The sequence below is a fragment of the Orbicella franksi genome, chromosome 6 (assembly GCF_964199315.1).
Source record: "Orbicella franksi chromosome 6, jaOrbFran1.1, whole genome shotgun sequence".
NCBI classification, from domain to species: Eukaryota; Metazoa; Cnidaria; class Anthozoa; order Scleractinia; family Merulinidae; genus Orbicella; species Orbicella franksi.
Genome location: NC_138150.1, coordinates 10,264,197 through 10,286,065, shown reverse-complemented (window position 1 = coordinate 10,286,065; position 21,869 = coordinate 10,264,197). Strand labels below are relative to the sequence as shown.

The 21,869-nt window shown below is 38.3% G+C and overlaps 1 protein-coding gene across 4 annotated transcripts in view; it reads left to right on the top strand.

The window, feature by feature from the left end:
- The first annotated feature begins 9,440 nt into the window (after positions 1–9,440).
- LOC145491103 (oxysterol-binding protein-related protein 8-like) overlaps positions 9,441–21,869 on the top strand; it is a 34,040-nt gene continuing 21,611 nt past the window's right edge. Inside the window, exons 1-4 of one of the 4 annotated variants that reach the window (XM_081470240.1) lie at positions 9,441–9,880; positions 10,061–10,130; positions 15,162–15,260; positions 21,134–21,237. In XM_081470240.1, coding sequence (XP_081326366.1) covers positions 9,761–9,880; positions 10,061–10,130; positions 15,162–15,260; positions 21,134–21,237 — 393 coding nt within the window. In that variant the 5' untranslated portion in view covers positions 9,441–9,760. The other 3 variants (XM_081470241.1, XM_081470243.1, XM_081470242.1) reach the window with 3 other exon arrangements.

Here is a 21,869-nt window from a genome sequence, read left to right as displayed (position 1 = left end):
CTGGACTCTTAGATCTCAACTCAGACTGTTCACTAATTCAAAATGAAGGTTGATCCTTCCTTTTTTTGGCAGACATATGGTATTTTACGTCTTTTTTAAACCGTAATGATACAGAAAATTCACACTTAGCCAAAGAAATGCTTAAGATACCCCGATGAAAGATTTACTACCTTTCTCTTGATCCGTACATTGAACCCGGTTAATATCTCTACAGCGTGTACAATGCCACGCAATACGAACGAGCACTAGATAAATCAGTTATGTAAAATGCACCAACTCGTTGGACTGTTTTGTTCATCAAGATATGACTCATTATAAAAGTGTTCAGTTTCATTAATCTAGATGGCAGATTGTTTTTATCACTGTTTTGAAAAACATATGACAAATTACTACGGAGTATTTAGAAATCTTAACTCTGTTCCTCAAATTACGCGCGAGAAGAGCGCAATTTGGCTCGAAAATATGCTCAGATACTTGTAACATCTCGGATAATGTGAGATTCGAGGAACAGGTAATGTCCAAGGACAAATATCCGGGCATATTTTTTAAGTCAAATAGAGGCTGTTGTGTTTATTATCCTTCAAATATTTTCGTAGCACGCGGGATTTTCTGAAAATTTGGGGATATCATCACAAAGATATTTCCCAGTTTTAGCTGGGGCATATTCAGTAACGTAACGTGTTAAGTCCAATCGCTTGCGAGCGAAAATATTTTATTGATTATCATTCACAATATTTTTATTCTGGGAGATTTGTTTAACAGGTGTTTTGTTGTTTTATTAGTTCTCCGGATCATAAGCGTCCGACACACAGTTCAAAGTTTGGGTTTCAGTGAAGAAGAGCGTGGGCTAATTTATAGTCTATCATGAGACATCTTGGTGTGAAGGTTGTTTACACATCTTACTCAAGTACTGCAATACGTGCACACGTAAACATATCCGGCAATACGACACACTAAAATGTGGAGCGTGAAGATATTAATGTCAGAGCAAAAACAACTTGTCCATAAGCACTACTCAAGGAATATGGATAAACCTTAGATCTACGTACTCACGTGTAACTTCCGAGCACTTCATGCACAAATAATTATTAAGACCCTACTAAGGGAACTTCAATTCTTCCTGGTGGAGTTTGCAAAGTGATTTCAAATCGTCAAAAATTGCCAATCCGGTTCAGGCTCCACCTTAGTGGCCATGATAACTACAGAACAAAACTCAACTGTATTTGCAAGAGGCGCAATGCTCGTAGCGTAGCGTAGCGAGTTTTACACTAAAAACGTTTGTCCCTGTCGCAGTCTCCTGAGAAAGAGCATAGGAATAGCTACAGTTTCAGCTAAAAAAAAAAGCACACTGGTGAACCAGCCTTAAGAATCAGTACAATGTTGATTGCCTCTCTTATGTAATTCTTGCTGGGAATCCCAAACGATCGCTCCTACTACTCGCTCCCTGACAATCGCACGTGCCCTGTAGCGTCCTTACGCATTCTGTCTAGCTTGTACCAACGTGACACTTGAAGGCCATTACCAACTCATGACTCTAACTCATTTGTTGTCCTTTGATCTGAGTGCATGTCACGCAGTAAATTTGTCACTTCTGTGTATTTATGTCACCTGACGGCTCTCTCCCTGCTCAGTTACAAGTACGTCAGTTTGATGATCAGTCAAGTTTATAAGTGAATACAGCGTTTAGTGAGTTGGGTCCCCGACCTTGACTGGATAAGACTGTGTATAACAGAAAAATTTACGCCGTGCTATTAACTGGGCCTATCATTAGCAAAAGGCGCACTGGGCGTAGCAAAGCGAATTTCCACTAAGAACTGTCGCAGTCTACTGAGAAACTGCACAGGAACTAACTGACGCTAAAAAGCTGAAAAGGTATACTGGCCAACCAGCCTTACGATTAGAACGACGTCGATTGCCTCTCCACTAATTAACTCCTACTACAGTGTACTCGCTTCCCGATAACTCGCACCTGCCCACTAGCATCTAACGCAACCTGTCTCTCGCTTCAACGTGACACCAGGGACCTCGGATCACGACGCCCACGTGTACTCATTTTTTTATCCTTTGATCTGCTGAGTACACGACAAAAAGTAAATTTATCACTTATGTGGTATTTCGGTCACCTGATTTGAGCCCTATCCCTCAGTCCCTGGGTCAGTCACGGGTATGTTTAGTTTACACTCTTTTTTTATAAAAATACTGCTTTTTCGGCCAAGGCTGAATATTCTTGTTTTTCTACCAATTTTAGGCTGAAAATGTTCTTGTAGATATTCTTAAATTATAGCGTATGATATTTCCGTTTTAAAATATATTGGAATATCAATTACAAGTGTTTGGTGTCTGAATGGCGTTTTGGAACGCGGGGCATTTGCTCACGTTGTCAGTCCCGGGGGTGGGGCATCCGCAATTTTATCGCGGCCCGGGGGCTGGGCATTTGCGTACCCCGGGGCGACCCCCCGGGCATTCGACACAAGTGTTTTGGAAAGTGCCATGGATGAGTTCATCGTGAAAGACGAGGCGTTTGTCGAACAATGGCTTGTCCGTCAGGGACTAGAGAAACTTGCAGATGTTTTTAAAGTACGTTTTCTCAATTTTAGATATTTCTTCATTACTTGTAAGCATATAAATAAAAGCGACAAAGTGAGCTATATTTTGGGATGGGCACTGCTGGAATTGACTGATGCATAACTTCTTGCGGAAATGTTGTTAGCATCGAACATACAGCTAGTGCTATTTTTGTTGTTTCTTAGCTAGTTTACCTTTTAGAGAAAAGAAGAATTTCATACGGTTTAGTTTTAAACATATAATTGTATTGTAGTTACAACTTTTCAACACAACAAAATTATATTCATACTTTGGAAAATCTCAGCCTCGGGTTTAGTCTTAATATATTCTTAAAATTTCGCAAATTTCAGCCTGGATATTCTTATAAAATATATTCTTGTATGAAAAAAGGGTATAGCTGATATTCCACATCAATCCATGATTACTCAAGTTTTCAAGTGTTTACTCGACATGAGCAGATTAATTAAAGGAAAGAAGATTAGTGATTCGGAATTCTTCGACCTTAACCGGCCAAGGTTATGGACATAAAAAAGCGTGCTTTCAGCTAGACCTTTGAATTTACCCTGAGAACAACTGAGTCTGTCGCCGTCTCATGCGAAACAGCATAAGAATAGCTACTAGTCCGGCGTCAAGAATTAGTTCCAAGTTGTGTGTTTCTATGTTGTTAATGATTTTGTCACTGTTGGGTAACTCTTGCGGGGGAATCCGAACTGCTCACTTCTGCGCGCGTCCCGACACTCGCACGTGCACGTGCCCACTAGCTAGCGTCTGCACGCGCCTCATGCCTTGTACCAACGTGAGAACAGATACTTTTACGGGCTTTTCCTGAATCATGACGCCCACTCATTTGACTTATTTTTTCCAGTGCTTTAGGTACACGCAACGCAGTAATGTGTGACTTCTGTGGAACGTTTTTCGGCCGTCTGAACTGACACCGAGTCATTAAACGGCGGGTACATTTTGTTGCTTGCAGTTTTTTCGTTCTTGAAATACTCTCCAGGGCTCGTTGCCCGGGGGGGGGGGGACTCCCATATGGAATGGACGGGGATGCTCGTCGTCTCGCTTAGGGGTGTAAATTTCGGATTTTCGTCTCGCTTAGGGTGTTCTGGGCAAAATGTCATTATTTTTAGCCGTCAAGGTCTCGTTAAGGGTTGCACACGAAGAAATAACAAAACAGAAAGAATTTTGATTCTTTATATTTACTCAATTCATATAAACAAATTCGCCATCATTAAATGTCACTGTACTTTTTATTTGTCTGTTTTATAAACTGGTCTCTTTTAGGGGTCTGCATAAGCTTCGGCCACGCCCAGATTGGTCTCTTTTAGGGGTTAAATTCAAAATTTCCGACGAGCATCCCCGTCCACTCCATATGGGAGTCCCCCCCCCCCCGGGGCTCGTTGTGACAAGAAATGATGTTTCATGGAGTGAGGTGAGGTTTGTCATGCGGTCAGTTAGAGCATTACTTCTTGTCCTAGCATATCGATCTCGACTTGCAAAGTTCTCAGTTATAAAATGTGTTCTACAAAAGAGAGTTAGTGATATTCCAAATCACTCGATGATCACTCAAGCTTTTAAGTGGATACGACATAAGTAGATTAAAGGAAAGAAGATTAGTGATCCGGGACCCTTCGACCTTAACTGGCCGATGATACAACATTAAAAAACGTGCTTTCAACTGGACCTTCGAATCTACACTGAGAACAACTGTGTCTGTCGCCGTCTCATGCAAAACAGCATAAGAATAGCTACTAGTCCGACGTCAAGAATTAGTTCCAAGTTGTGTGTCTCTAGGCCTTTCGCTACTGTTAGGTAACATTCTTGCGGGGAATCTCGAACTGCTCACTTCTAAGCGCGTCCCGACAATCGCACGTGCACACTGGTTTCTGCACGCGCCCTATCTCTTGTACCAACGTGAGACCAGAGACATTCACAGGCCATTCCCGAATCATGACGCCCATTTACTTGATTTTACTTATTTACTCAGTACTTTAGGTACAATAAATGTTTCACTTCTGTGGCGCGTTTTTCGGTCATATGAACCTGGGTACGTATCGTTGAGAGGCCATATCACTCACTTGCCCAAAGTCCTGTTTACTCGCCGCTGTTATATACTGTCCAGTTGCAGTTTTTTCATTCTTGGAATAGTCTCTTGGGCTCGTTTTGACAATAAATGATGTTTTATGGAGTGAGGTGAGGTTCGTCATGCGTCACTGGAGCATTACTTCTTGCCTTAGCCTATCTATTTCGACTTGCTAAACTCTGTTCTCCAAGTCGGTCTAGTGGATTTACTGCGATTGATTATCACACGACCCTTTTTTTCCTTTTTAAAAAGAAAATTTAGTTTATCTGTACCAATCAACTTCAATATCAAACTTATCTTGCGCACTTTTTTTGTAAGAATACCTAATTTTCTTGCCCTTGAAAGGTTGGAAACATCCTAGGTTGAAAACATCCTAAATATAGTTCTGAAATAACAGAGTATAGAAAGATTGTCTTTGTCTTGCCATTTTCCTTTTTCATACTTCTAACAGTAAACATCTATAAATGACCTGAGCTGTGCAACGAAAACAATAAAAATGATACATATTTTGGAGCGGTTCAGTGTAGTGGGCAAATGACGACTTGAACCCTTTAAGGAACACAGGAATAACGAAAAAGGTTTATAAAGAATATTACTGGCCATTGAGGTTTCTCCACCTTAGCTGTTCAAGACTATAACAGGAAACTTCACGCCGTGTTATCATATTAACTGCACCTTTGCGAGAGGTGCAATGCGCGAATCGGTCTCACTAAGAACATGATACAGCTGCCTCTGTCACCACCGCTTGCCAGTGAGATAATTCATGTACATAGCTAACTCTCAGCTATATAGGAAAGAACACCAGCAAACCGGTTTTAAGAATCAGTGCCATGTTAATGCCTGTGTGCCGTTTACACTCTCGCCCCTCTTACGTAATTTTGGCGGGGAATCCCAAACAGTTCCCCATATGCGCGTCCCGGCAATCGCACGTGCCCACCAGCCCCAGCCACCAGCCTTCTCTTGCGCCAACGTGAGACTACAGACTTGAAGACCATTACCAACTCATGACTCTAACTCATTTGTTGTTCTTTGATCTGAGTATATGTGACACATAAACTCGTCACTTCATTTTTTTCACGTGAATTGAAACTTTCACCCGCTTCCCCGGGTCAGTCATGGGTGCGTATTGTTGACAAGCCTCATCATCACTCAATGAGCCAAAAGACCTGCTAACTAGCTGCCCTCATGTAGTGCTTGCAGTTTTCTCGTTCTTGAAATAGTCTCGTTGTGACAAGAAATCATGGTGTTTTATGGAGTGAGGTGAGGGGCGTCATGTGGCATTAAGGCATTACGTCTTGCCTTGGCATATCAATCTCGAAGTTTCTCAAGTCAGTCTGGTCAGTATAGTACGTAGCTTCACTGCAATTAATTATGGCACATCCTTTTATTCCTTTTTAATAGAAAATTAAAAGCAAAAACAACTTCAAGGAATATAGATAAACCTTAGACCTACTCACGTGTGACTTCCGGCGCAACGGGGTAAGATACACATGTGCCGTTTTTCCTTGCCCGAGGCAGGAGGCCATTACGCAATGAGCTACTACCAGGGGTAAACATCCTTATTTTTCCGCTGAGTTTACGTTGAAAACATTCTTTACAATACATCCTTCGATTAAAGAGTTTAGTACGATCACATCTTTGTCTCATCATTTTTCTTGTACTCACTTGTAACAGTATTACTGTCACGAATAACCTGAGGATCCCTGAGCTGTACAAGATTACAAATTGCTGTATTCTATGTTAAAATGTTCCATGTTAGTAAGAGTTCATTTACCTATCTCCATTAAGCATGCGCCCTTCGTCACAGTCGTGCTTTCGCGCTCGTACAATGCACGGTCGAGGGCGCACAGTTTTAGAAACAATTTTGTAAGGAAATAGTCGACTTGCTCCTCGTACATTGTTGCGTTATATATAAGCGCTTGTGAACTGTGTTTGAGTAGGAAACGCTGGGAAGAAAGTACAAATAGCATAAAGCCTATCATGATATGCAAACGTAGATGACTCTTGAGAAGATAGCAGCCAGAAAGAAGGTGGAAGAGGTGTTGAACTGCTGCAGAACGAGAGCCAAGAAAGCAGCAGCCCAGATCAGATGCTTTGAAACCAAGAAACATCAGAGAGAAGACGTAACTTCGAATCTTGATGACCATAGAAGATAGACAGAGGAAGAAGCAAGCATCTAAAGACATCTAAAGCACGGAAATGCAGTTTGTGCCGATGGCATAACATCAGGAACCATAAAGGCAGATTTGAACACCTCGACCAAGATGCTACAAGAACTGTTTGGCAAGAGCTAGGTAACGATCGAACTGAGTTACAAGATCTCGGTGATTTGAAAGACAGCTACCTGATCAAACTTACGAAGAAGGGATATATGAAGGAATGCAAGAACAGAAGAGACACAATGCTGCTATCGACTCAGTGCCGGAAATGTGGCCGGTGAATAGAATAATCTTGGAGATAATGAAAGTGGAACTGAATAAAATGTTACAGGATGAACAGGCTGGGTTCCGGAAGGAATGATCGTGAACAGATCATATTGTCATTTTGATTATCATCTTGGGGCAAATGCTGCAAGGAATTTTTTTGTTTACGCGACTTTTGAGGATTATGAGAAAGCCTTTGACGGCGTCGACAGTACAGTGTTGTGGAAGCTGCCAAGTTACTATGGCCGCATCCCAGTGAAATACATGGTGATCCTCATCAGTATGTTCAGAAGACCTATAAGAAATACACCTGCAGAGTCAATCACAACGGAGTTCCCTTGGAAATGTATGAGATGCTAAATGGAGTGTGCCAGGGATGCTTCTTGTCGGTCTTTTCAGTTCCGGCTAGTCATCAACTGGATCGATGCGGACGACAACGGAGAAACATTAAGATGGCATACAGTGGACTCTCATGACCCGGCTAGAGGGTCTGGACTCTGCTGACGACATTGCGCTCCTCTCAAATAACCGCCTCGCAGAAATAATCTCAGCCAAGACGAGCCTTAGAATCAGCAACCTCACGACAAAGGTGACAAGGGTTAGCAACAGGAATGCAGACAACATGGAACTGGATGTGTTAAAATGTTAAATGTTGAGCTTTAAGTGGTCAATGCGCTTCGCTACAACTTCGGATAAGCCATTCAAAGTTGATGGTATTAGCATATCGACCAAGGTGGGGGAAGCACTAGTTGATAAAGTCAGTGGAGGACTTCGCATACCTTTGCAATAACATTATCCAAGGATCATGGTTCTGATCTGGATATATCTGGGAAGGCAAGAACTGCATTCACGATCCTGATGCCTTAATGAAGATCACCTGTGATATTCAGGAAGACCAATCTGTGGATATTCAACGCCAATGTGAAGTCTGTCCTCCTGGATGGCTCAGAAACGTGGATAGCAGCAAAATCAACCTTCAATAAACTGCAGCCCTTCATCAACAGATGCGTGAGGTCCATCGTGGGCATCCATTGGCTAGAGGACAGAGGCGATGAAGAACCGACTCTGGTAAAGGGCTGAACAGGAAAGAATCAAAATCCAGGAAAGAAGGCCCAAGTGGGGTTGGATTGGGCGCACCCTCAGGAAGCCTATCAGCAATGTCATCGGCCATGCACTTGCCGGGGTGGAACCCACAAGAGAAGGGGAGCCTGGGCCATCCCAGGAACATCTGGATCGAGAAGAACCGTGGATAACTAGGCTGGCGTGGCAGGCTACACCTCAGTGGGGGCCGTAGATCGATACGTTAACCCAACACAGAAAAGGGATGGCGTGCGGTTTCCATGGACTTATACTCCACGGAGAGTTGAAGGGAATACAAATACGTCAAGTCAGTAGAGATGTGCGAGAGACACTCGGATACATACGCCTCGTTTCTCTCGCCCGGCGGTGTTTTGAAAGCTTCCCGCGTGTTTACTTATTATGTTGTTTTGGACTAGCTATTCAATGTCTTCAATTTCCTTATTATATGCAATCAGGAGCCTATGGCTTCTGATGCAATCAGTCAATTCGAAACCTCAACTTCTCCTGGGCATGAGACATTTTGAATTTTCAGTTGGTGAAATTCCTCGATCCTCACCTTACTGCCATACTAGGTGATCAAATGCCCCTAGCCCTCTACTTTAAAGAATTTTTTTTTTTTCGGTACAGGTTGAATATTCACATTTTTCTGCCGATTGTAGGATGAAAATATTCCTGTATATATTTTTAGATTATGGCGAATGACATTTCTGATTTTTGATGTACAGTGGAACCTAGATTTAACGACCATCTATATAACGAAGTCTTTGGTATATAATGAACGATATTCCTCGCCCCAGTAATGGTAAAATCTAGATCTATGGAAAAGGACCTCGATACAACGAAACCCCGTCATAGCGAACATATTTCGCCAGTCCCTTGGCCCTTCGTTATATCGAAGTTCCACTGTATTGGAGTAGCAATTACAAGTTTTAGGTACACAAAATTAAATTCTTTTTTTTTTGAAAACTCTCAGCCTCGGGTTATTCTTAAAATATTCTTGAAATTTTGCAAAATTTCAGCCTCGATATTATGATATTATAAAATAATTCTCAAAAAACGAAAGAATGTACATGGCAAAAATGAGTACAGAGTAATGTAAAAGAAACAGAATCACCCCTATGTCCCAAATATTGTTTACATCACATCATTAGAATATGAAAGTGATTAAATTTTCATAAGCAAAACTGCTAATAATTATTTTCAGACACAACACACAGTTTTTTAAGCCCTCTTTTGGGTGTTTCCTAGCTCAGTCACCAAGGCTACGGGGCAAAGGGTGTAACTCAGAAACACGGTATATTTCAATCAGCTTACTTCTGTTATGGAAAAATGCAAAGCGGTAACCAAACTACTTACCTCGTTCCACAGTATCAATATTTACACTTGCATTCTGGTGAGCTTGTCAAAAGGCCATGGCCTGTGTCGAAGGCTGATATTCGTGATCAAGATAACACGATCACTACCCCCGAGAGGCAGGCCCTTGTTCGTTCCTACCTAATTATCGATTCGGTGCTATACGACTCGTGAGATTATTATGGAAAATTTACATGTCCATTGATTACGTTAGTGGGCACACGATTGACGCAGGAAGGACAGCAACGTCCCTCAAATGGATTTAAATGACTCGTCTCTGTTCACACCGACCATCACGCCTGCCAACGATCCGTTCGAGTTCGTCGAAGAAAGCGCCGTAAACAAGCCAGGTGTTGTGGAAATGAGCGGTTACGAGGTGAGTTCGGTAACCAAAACAACGCAGTGTGGCGATTCACGATTCATTTTAATGCTGCGGTTTATTTAGCAATTTTATTTAACTTTCAAGCAGCTTTGAATGTTTATGATTGCTACTTCGAGCCATTTACCCGTATCAAATGACACACAATTAGATTTTGGCCTTCCTTGTTTTTTGCAGACAGACAGCTCTGGGAGCGACTGGGAGATCGAAAATGCTTCGGCTGCTGGCTTCATCCCGATAGATCCTGGTATGAAATAAAACTATTCAGGCTTCATTGTTTAGCGACCTGTGTTTCAATGTTTTCAATTCGAACACCTGACCATATCTTGCCTTATAATAAGCCCTAGATCTGTTCTTGAATTTTGATGGGAGTTGGGTGACGGGACCTCGAGCACCGGAAATGCCGCAATTTCTGTCACGAAAAGCTGTTTATACAGCGGGCTCGCCGGTTGCCCGTGCTGATTAAACAGGAAAGGCGATTGTAGGTGGAAACTAACGATTTTTACCTGTTAAGGAGCACAGGAATAACGAAAAAGTTGATACAGCATAAAATTAGCGATAATTGTCTCAAGATATGCAAAATATGGTGTGTCAATCTTATCCAGCGTGAAATTTGACGTCAAATTCTGTTGAGTAGTGTTGCCATAGGCCGCCGCCATATTGAAGGACCTTTGGTTTTTGCAAACCGTTCGGTGGAGGTACTGCTCAGGCAGGCCTCAGTGTGAAGGATATACCCAGAAATGAGTGTACGAAAGAACGAGGAGAAAGGTATTTTTTTTGTTCTTTTAAAATCCTCTGGGAATACTTAGGAATTATCTGGTGCGAAATTTCACATTAGCAAGGACATTGACTCTATCAGTCAGACAATGAAGGTTGTGCTTATTCAATTCTTTACCTGCGTAAATTTTGTCTTGCACACAGCCTTAGTTTATTTTCCTTTACTTTCCTATCGTTTTTTCTGTTTTTAAGGCAATGGAAAGTGATTGTTTATATATTGCAAGTTTCCTTTGTTTTTGACCGCGCAGTGAAATTTATACTACCAAGATGGCGTAATGGAGAGCGTTTTCACTCGATTGATAAGTGACTTCTTATCCCACTTTTCGTGCACTTTATACTTTGTCAGTTATTCTTTTAATGTGTATTTTTCACTCGACGAATCATTCAAAGTGGCTGCCTGTTTTATCGGGCAACAAGCCAACGCAAGTTAGCAATGCGAGCTTATTCAAGATCAATATTTCCTTCTGGAATATTTTTAAACTTGTTCGCACGGAGAATTGTTTATCTTGTCTGGCTCGTTTTTCTCCAACGTAAATAAATAAAGAAATAAATAAGTAAATAAACGATGAATTTGACGGTTACATTTCAGAACAGACTCGGCGTTTCGGACGAACATAAAAAAAATAAACTTTCAAGTATTGTAAATAGCCAATGTGAAATTTGCATAGTGTCATTGCATCTGCTCCGATTTCCTCAAAGCTAAATAGCTATCGAACACTTTCGTTGTGTCTTCCTGTGGGGGTTCTAGAAAGAGAAATCTGGCTGTTTCGCGATCCGAATATCAAAATATTGCCGTATGCGATCTCGTTAAAAAGGAAATGAATTATTTGTGAGGTGCGGATCCTGGGACTTGCTGCGGTCAGCCCTCGGGGATTTAGCATTATGTTCTGTTAGCAATGGGGAAATCAGACCGGTTAGAAGGTTAACACTGGCATTCCCATTCGAAATATGTCGAATAGCAATAATGTGGAGTCGAAAGACGAAAATGCAGAAGGAAAGCGGGTTAAGAACACTCTGAAACGAAAAAAATTCCGCTCCTTTTCTCTCGGTAAGTACATGTCTAAACACGACATATTTTGATGGGGTTCGACAAAGTCCTCGAAATTTGCGTTAGTAAGCTTAGTTCGATTTTGTTTGATTGATCTGTTGGATTTGAAATATTTTATTCAAAGCTTATTGATTTCTTTGAATGGCCCAGGAAGCAGTCAAAAGTTCTTTGTGGGAAATAACTGATAATGCGTGATGTGCGTTTTTGATTTTACACGGAAACAAGACAACTTTTGAAAACATAATTCAAAATTATCGAAGGAGTGGTAGATTTGACACAAGGTAAGGCATTCAGTGTGAAATTGATAGCATCATTTGCAACCAGTGGCTGAGTTTTTTTCAAGAATGGGTTATTCTCTTCTGGGTATGATTACTGCAGTATATTGCACTTTCAATTTAAAATGATAATTTAGTTTACACAATGGACTTGTCACATCTATTTTTGGAAAGGAAGTGTAAAAGGTATTGCTTTGTCCAAGTTGGACAGGGTAGAGACATAAAGTAGCAGTTGAGATGGACAATTTGATATTGAGAGCTGGGCACATTTACCTTTCATGTATCTTTAATAACACGAAAACAGTTTGCTGCCAACTCAGTCAAACCAAAACATTTACATTGTTATGATAGTAGTAAGTGAACTGCAGGCTTGAATCTGCATCTATAACAAACTAGGCAAATGTGACTAATCCATTAAACACTAAATTTGTGGTATTAATTTTTCTTTCTATATAGTTTACCTAACTAGTATGATTCTGAGTTTTAACAACACCCACTTGATTTATTAGAATTCTTGTCCATCATTGATGTCAAGACTTGTTTTAGAAGCTTTTGCAGGATGCTAATGCCAAAATGGTTTTGATTTTTGATTTAGGTATTTAAGGACAGGTGAACTGTTGGTAGAATATTTATTTAAACACAAAAAGACCTCTTCTAAGAGCAAACAGAATGCCACACAGAGGGTAGTATCAGTTTTCAAGATAATTATTTATTACTTGTGGTTCTATACAATCACTACAGCTTTTGCACAGAAGGGACTAACCTAATAGTTATGAAAAAGTAATTGAAGTTCCCATGGACAGGGCTGTGGTCTAAGACAAATTATGAAGAGCCCAAAGGCTACTGAAATCCTGTGTGCCCAGCACTTTGAGCTTATATCATGCAAAAATAAGTTTTTCGAGTCGCACAAAGGGAAAAGTTAGTTGCCTGTGGCACCCATACACCTCTAGAGCACAGTCCTGCATGGGGCACCCACTTCTGTTCCATGGAAGCCTGGTGTAACTAAGCTGACATAGTGTCGTGTAACCTGCTGGTAGTTCACCATATCTGCAGATTTAAAACAAATCAGTCTGTGCTAGTCATTTCCAACTTGAGCGATGTAGTTGTATAGTGGATTTTGTGCTTTTTTAACAATTCACCAGAGAATATAATGTAAAGTTAACAGATTGGTAAACAAAATATTTATTGAAACTTGTCTTCACTGGCCATGAATAAGTGATGACAATTGGTTTGCAAATAGCTTGCGTTGAAAACAGGCCTGCATGCAGTGTAATTTTCACAGTCTATACTCTTTTCTACTATAGGTCTTAAACAATATACTGTAGCATTTAAGTATGTGGTTGGCAAATTAAGAAGACAGTACAATTTTATCCAATGTGACAAGCTTGCGATGTCTTTGACACAAATTGCTTTGTGCAAATCAAGCTTTTACAAGTGTACACAATGTTGTAGAATGAGAGGAACAAAAGTACAAATGGAAGAATGACTAGTCCCCATGTGATATTAATGATAATCATGTAAATACGACACAAAGAATGTGGATTGCCATAGAATTTTGAGGCATGTGTTAGTTAATACCCTACCACAATCATAGCATTAGGTGATGTTATATATGCAAAGCTATACAAAATCTTTGCATGGCACAAGCAGCAAACACTTGTTCTAAAAGAGGTAGGAGACAAATTTGAAGTGTCTAAATTGGTCTTTATCACAACATACTGAAACACTAGTTATTCCTGCAATTACAGTTAATCAAATTGAAATAACAGTGAAACCTCTCTGTTGGACACCTGTCTACTATATAAATACTTCTGTATTAGACAGTTACATGTAGTCTACAATATGAACACCTCTGTAATATGAATAATTAACAATCATTCCATGAGCGTGCATTGGACATGAGATGGTAGATAGCCAACAAGGCGTGTAGCACTTAGTTGGCTATAATTATTTCATATCCAACAAATGCAAGGGAAATAATTGTCTCACTAAAAAGTCCCCTAAATACACAAAACTAAACTTAGTCTAATAAAAATAAAAATAAAAATGCCCCCAAAAATTACTCTTATGTATACCATATTTCTAGAGTATGGCATAATGGCTCGTATACTGAGATGGCTAAGCCAATGAAACTCTTGATTTGCATTATCCAATGATTTAGTTTTTAATAATGGATACCATATGACTCTGCTACATATAGCAATATTATTTACTAAACGTTTTCAGTGCTTTTAATAAGATTTGAAGCAGGTGTCTGCTCTACTGCAGCACCTGTTGACCAGCACTAAGAGAGGTCCACAACAACTTCCTCTCAAGGGCACATTTTTTCAAGAAAATGCTGGTGATTCACAACACAAAACCCACCAGAGCTTGGATGCATGCCTGCCAGGTCTTTAATATTGAATACATTGCGATTCAGGGAGACAGTAAAGTGTGTGGATAGAAGATGATATTATAGTATATATCTTCTGCCTATGATTTTAACATACTGTTATAGCATTTTTATTGCATATGTTCACTCTTTTTAGTGCTCTAATATTTTGTCTTGTCAGTCAAATACTCTGCAGACTTCTTAGTTAATTCTGCTGTCTTAATGTTTTCTTGCTTTTCTAATTAATTTACTCCATTTGAATAGACTGCTTTCAAGTTGCTTTTATTTTAAGCTCAATGTCAAAACAGGTTTTGTGTATTTAACTAAAAAGATTCATGAAAAATGTATTTCACCTAACTCATTCATTTCCATGCAATCCAAAGTTCTCCAGTCTGACTCGTTTTAAACTGTGAAGGCAAAAGGTATCTTGTAAATAGCCTAATTGTTTTGACCGAATGAAATATACACTTTTCTCTTGTATTTGGATAATTTGCAAGAAACAATATAGGCTTATTACAGCCTCTGAGAACCTTTTGGAATGATCTCACAGCTGTATAATATTAAAGATGCTCTTGTCTACCTCAAACCTTTCTTGCCCTTCAGTGTCTGATTTGTAGGGGTTCAACTAATTGTACAGTTTGTAAGTTTGTTTTGTGGCAAAGTTTGGTCAACAATGTGACTGTTAACATTCATAGTGTCACAGTTTGTTAATGTGGTAAACATATCTCCAGTTTCTCTAGCATAAAGCACTAGTTTTTACCATATACATGTGTATTGCCAGCTCAAACTGTTTAATTTTGTTTTTAGCGGACACTGCATTACTTATTGGAAATCTATCGCGGAGCAAGGCCAGTAATGATAATGGTGAAGAGGATCGAAGCTTACCCCTCGGAGGAAGTCCATCAGGTTAGTGATGCTTATGTTACCTTATCATTGTGCCAAGATAGGCTTTTATAAAAAATGTTTGTATCAGTAAATATTTTCTTTATCTGTGGCAAAACACTGTACAGTTCATGAGATGTCAGGGCGTTTAATATGCAGATTATTTAAATTAAAGCTCAGTTGAAAAGGTAAATGAGATTTACAGTCAATGCAAGGCAAGCAACATTTATTTGTTCTGTGATTTAAAAAATATATATATACGCCACTCGGAAATAGCTGTAAAGCTTTAGAGTTACTACCATTTATTGACTGAAAATAAACAGACAAGTCAGAAAATAGGCTTAACTAAATTAAACACTTGTAAACAGGTGGGCAAGGAGGGTGAATAGAAAAGGTATCATTGAGAAACTCGCTTTACAAAGTGAATATTACATACCACAGGGGTTGGGGGATGGGTGGGTACAAGTCTATTATTAATTGATGTTGTTTTGCGAGAAGAACATTTTTTTTTATTTCTGTGGGGATTCTATATAAATATCTGGGAATCAGGAAACTCGCAAACTTTTCCAGGAAATTTCAGATGTTACATAAACATAGTGCAAAATATATCATGAACATCTTGCCTAATTTTCTGGAAGTCACAAGAATGCTTGGAAATGTTTATTAAACTCCTCTCTTATACTGCAAAAAATGTTCAATACCCAGTTAACCCTCTGCACTGCATAAGTTGCCAAATTGCAACTGGTGACCTACTGCAAACTTTGGGATGCAGTTGTTCACCTTCGATTGGTTTAAGCTTGGAGTGCTCTGATTGGTGGACTAAATGAAAATTTAATTTAGATATACGAGTAACTAGTACAAACACACTTAGTGCTGCATCATAATGCATGTCAACGTTAATTAATTAGATATTTCACATGAACCATAACTTCTGTCAAAAACCATTTTGCTCAAAAAAATTGTGGAGTATGTTAATGAACAGTATTATGCAAAAGTAGTGCAAGTGAGATGTGAGAATTTCAATCTTTGTTCTTGCAAACTTTTTCGCATAACAGTTTGAGAAGAATCTTGCAGTATGTCATGTGATGATTTGTGGGAACAAAGGGCGATATTCATCTAATTTTTGGCCACTCGATGAAAATTTGCGAGTACATGGGTAATTTAGTAAGGCATTGAATGGCAGTTCATCAGCGTTTGCACAAAGTTCTCTTTGCAACCAATAATAACTACATGTGACCGTCATGGAACTCACACAAAATAAATTTTGATACATGTAATTGTTTGTAAATGTGTCCTGGAGTACACAGTTTGCAGTCACCAATCACCAATTAAATGGATATAACATAGCTTGATTTGTTATTTTCACTGTCTCAGGCTCGTTATGTTATTTTGAAACAAAGGGACTCAGAAAACTACATTTAGTTTGAAAGATTTTTTTGTGACTGAAAGCAAAATTAGAACTTGTAAGTCTACAACATAATGTCTTCACCTTGTTGTGCAATGGTAAAGCAGCCTTCACGTGGCAAACTTAAGTTGGCAAACTCATGTTGGCAAATTAACTTCAAAAAGTTGGCAAACTCATACCTTCACAGGTCAAACTTGCGTCATTTCACAACACACGGTAATTTGCAACACGGCCAACTTGGTACAGTGGCACTCACGTATGACAGTGAAACAGAAGAAGAGAAGAGAAGAAACAGAAAGCGGTGGAGAAATAGAAAGGTTTGGATGAAACCTAGTTTGTCCGCCAGCTCCTCCATTTTCTTTTGTTCGTTTTTTGTATCTTTGTAGACTACAGATGAAACGTTCCACATAGCCGGACAATTGTGAACCTCTTCGATAAATTTAAAAGTGGCCTCATGTTCATCTTGAATTGCATCCGCCATTTTGGGAAGTGTCACGCGAATAAATCCCTTGAATAGAGCACATGTTTTGATTGGTTGACAGTTAACAACACGTGTTTGTCAAGCGTTGACACGTCAGAAATGAGTTTACCAAACATGGAAAATGTTGGTGAAAAAGTTAGCAAGAATAGAGGCAAGTTTTATTTGTCGCCAACAGTTTGCCGACATGTTTGCCGACTGTATTTGTGCCGTTCACACACACCAACTTGAGTTTGCCAACGTGAGTTTGCCAACTTTAGTTTGCCGAGTGAAGGCTGCTTAAGACTGAACTGTGCCACTCACTTTCTAATTTTTACCTTTTTATCAGGGGTATCTTCCTTCATGTCATCCAAGATATTAATAAAGGAGGCAGAACTAATCAGTAATAATTTCGAAAGACACAGGCTTGCAAGCAAAAATGAATGTAGAACATCTCTACAAATCACCTTGATAATGGTGTCATGATAACCCCAAAATGTTAGTTTTTATGGTTCATTTTCGTTTGCCTATAAGCAGGTCTAAAAGTCGTTAGATGTTATTTTGTCAAGGTGTGAAACGCTTTATGAGGCTTCTTGATGGCGTAAGGTTTTGCCTATTCCATCCTATCTTTTGTATTCAAGTCAATACACCTATTATAATAATCATGCATTGTCTCAATTTAAGCAAATTATATCAAATGCTGCATTTTCTAGTTGAAATATATGTTGTATTTTGTTTGAATAAATTTGTTTCTCAATACTCATAAAATGTTTGACAGGTTTTTTTTTTTTTTTTAATTAAATTGCATTTCAGATTTTTAAATTAGTAAGAAATATAAGTCAGACAGAGGAACATACAAGTCAAATGGAGGTTTAGAATTTCAAAGCAAGCATGGATTTGGACCAGAACATGCATGCACACTTCATGAAGTTTTCCCATCTCTGATATAATATAATAATAAAAGTCATCAATATAATAATAGAAAACTGTTTTGTTGAGATCAGGTTGATTGAAATTTATGTACCTACAACTCTTGTATTTAAGCAGGTTGTAAACATTCTGTTGAATGTCTTATTTTAAATCCGTTTGTTGATTTTTTCACTATTTTATCCATTACTGATCAAGTCCTTTTAAAAAAAGGCACAGGTGTTTGATAAATATTGATTCACTGAATAAATAGAAAGAAAATAAAATTAATTTGGAATTGCCTTGCATGTGTAAGAGTTTCAAGAATTATTAGCCATTGAATAATTCATATTTAGGAAAGATTTTGTTGATACCACATGTTTGGTTTCTCGTGTCAATGATTGGTTTTGTGATTTTTAGCTTAAAAGCAAGGATTAAAATATTTGGATTCCAGCCTCATTCAACCTCTGTGCATAATTTCCCGAATGTCTTCTAATCATTATCAAGAGTGACAATGACAACTTTGGTTGCAACAGGAAATAGGTATTTTATGGACATGGTAATTAATGCATCTCGCAAGAGTGAATGTTTGTATATACATTGATGTATATATTGTGCTGGGATGAAGCTTGGGTGCATGTAATTTTTTATGACCGTTGTTATGTCAGCAAAGAAGGATAAGTCAGGCAAGCACAGACAAGTTCCACTGCAAGTTTTAGTTACAGGTAATATGGCAATTGTCACATTTTCAGTTCCCAAACAAGCTTACATGTGTATTTAGCAGGCAATTTGCCCAATACTTGAAAGAGCTCAGCTATTAGACACTCCTCTGGGTTTATGTCTGGTATATATATATCTACACCTGCAAGCTAATGATTGAGTTAGTTCTGTGACAATAATTTATTGTAAGTTCTGTTTTACATTTTTGCATCATGAAATTTGGGACTAGATTAAATGTTCTCAAGAACATTCATTTGTTATTTGATCATTTTCTATGATTTCTTCTTTGTTCAAAATGTGTTGTTATCAAGCTACTGCCACAGTGATGGCAACATATGGCTGTTTCAATTTATGTATTGAATCAACTTTGTTTGAATCGAGAGCAAATCACATTTAATAGGTGTGTTTATTTGATTTCGTAGTAGTTTGCTGTGGACATTTTTTTGTGTACATTTCTCTAGAAGTCAATCAATTGCAAGTTAGTTTAAGCCATAAATGTTCTTGGGTGTCTCATCTTCAATAAGACAGGGAAACTTTAACATGTTTCTTAATGCCTTCAAAGGTAGACTTTGAATATATGGTGTTAATAACAGCATTTAACAAACTGTGGTGTAAATTATCATTTTTAACAGCTGGAAGTGAAAGCTTTTTTTCTGAGCAGGCTTTTTTCAGAAGCCTTTGTGTTGTACCTCCTTCCTTGTGTGTTTCTCACTGATCAAGACTTGCAGCTTAAACTACTGGTTGTTGTGTTGAAATGATATCCCTGGGAGTGTTTTGTTTGTCATCTGTGGCAAATTTTTATTCGTTTGTGATAAACCCAGTGATCAAGCAACAATAAATAATTAACTGAAATCAAATCTTTGATATTTATTCATCAGATAGTTGCTTCTCGTATTTTTAATGCATCGTTGTTTTGGTATCAGGTTAAAAAGTGACTTGATTTGTAGATCTGGCTAAAAATAAAGAACAAATTTTTGTAATGTTAATTTTAAAGACCTTGTACTTGTGATTAGTACATACTCTTGAAGTCACTATGCAAGCTAATCTGTTATTGTTGGTGTGTGATTCTGATCTAGAAATTCTGGATTTCCTTTATTAAAAGTTATAGCTACCTTTAAAATAAACAAGATATGTGTCAAACTAAAACTACGTGCATGCTTAAAACCTTTTGTTAGTCAATTCTCAACACAGCAGGGTAGCTGTGATAGGTTTTTGATCTCATAAATAAATTGATCTGTTCTTCTCAGCTTAGTACATTTTTAAGAAAATTAAATGAAAAAGTACTGTCAGTAATATTTATAGAAGTGTTACTGTGTACCCGAAAATTAAAATGAGTGCAAATGCAATGCTTAACACTGCACATGAATAACAGTCATGACTGTGCATTACAAAAAACATTGTCAAAGCTAGGTTTCAGCAAAACATATGTCCAGGATCGTAAATGTCTATTTAGCACAAAGCTCTCTTAAGGGTGATTTACTTGTCATTTGACCAATCTTAAGGTAATTCCACTGAAATAGAACTGCACTGAGATTTTTGTGAAACTTAGCCTATTGATTGTTTATATTATAGGAAATTAAATTTTGAATTAAAAATGAGGGGTCCCCATCTTCATTTAGGAGCAACAGCACCTTGTTTATACCCATATGAATCCTTATAATATCACCATGATTGTAGTCACGATTGCTTGCAAAATTCATGTTTCCGACGATTATATATATTTTACACAGAGAAATTAATTACTCAATTCAAAACAACAGAACGAAATGATAGGTCACCATACTCATTTGCGAGAAAATGACGATTTACCTCTATGTCGAGGCCTAGCCGTAAAGAAAAAGCCGCCATTTTTTAATGCGCGTGTGCTAATCACGCGTGAAATTATGCGCAGTAGGGATGTCCAATGCAATACTGGGAAATGACCTTAATGTGTAGACAGGTTTTTTCACTGGTAATAATATTCTGATGTATATTTGCATTCATTTTGTTCGTTATATGGATGAATTTGCTGCAGTTGTATAATGATATGTTTTATTGTATGTACACATGACGATTGTGCACATGGAGATAAAAAATTAATGCAAGCCAGTACTTTAGAAATGTTAATTTGCCTTAGAGGAGCTAGTCACGTTTTGCACAAGTTTAGCCTACATTTTTCAAGTTTATTGTTTGTGTGACAATCTTCTCAGTCCTTAACCATCCTTTCTCCTTTATGGATTATTTTTATCTCTTTCATTGTTGTTTTTCAATCTCAGTAAACTATTATTTTCAGGTTTCCTTCAATTTAAAGTGGCTGAAATAACTCAAGCTCCTTATACGATCAGTTATGTTGCTTTATCTGCTAACAAGTACAACTATATGTTCGTAACCTTACATTGCTGTGAATTTGACAATGCCATTTTCCTTCAGCTCAAGATGATGCAGAGGGTAATTTTAAATTTGATGGATCCAGCTCAAGGAATTCGACCCCACTTGTCAAGTCAGACAAGAGGGATAGAGATAAAGAGAGATTGGTATGTAATATATATGGCAGCAGCCAGATTATTAAACCTTGATGTATACAGTCGAACCTCGATTATCCGTACCTCAATTATCCGGATTTCTCGATTATCTGGACTTTTTCCCTAGTCCCAGTTTTGTCATGAATATTTATTAGTCATGTGCAAGATCCGTAGCAATATTCTTTTTAAAACTATAGCATTTAAAAGTGCAGTCAAAAGTGTGTTTGTTTTGTTTTTAAAGAGCAAAAGCAGCGCTCGATCACATGCGTTGTAACTAAAGAAGAACACTCGAATGAGCTCTGATTGGCTCAGAGTTGAGTGGTTCAAGATGTACAGTAAACCATATTGTTTTCCAAACGATTTGTAACGATTAAATGTTGCTTGATTTAAACAGTTTGTCATTAATATTCATATTTTCGGTTATCCGGACCCTCGATTATCCAGACTATTTCATCTAGTCCCAACCTAATTGAGATTCAACTGTACCAAAAATAAGGCAATCAACATATTTATTCTCCTTACACTGTAAGTTAAAATCCTTATTGGAAATGACCACCAGGACAAAAAATCACTCATTTGAGGGTTTCATGTTACGTTTTTGCAAATTTATTCACTAAATTTTACTTTTCAAGTACAGTATTCTG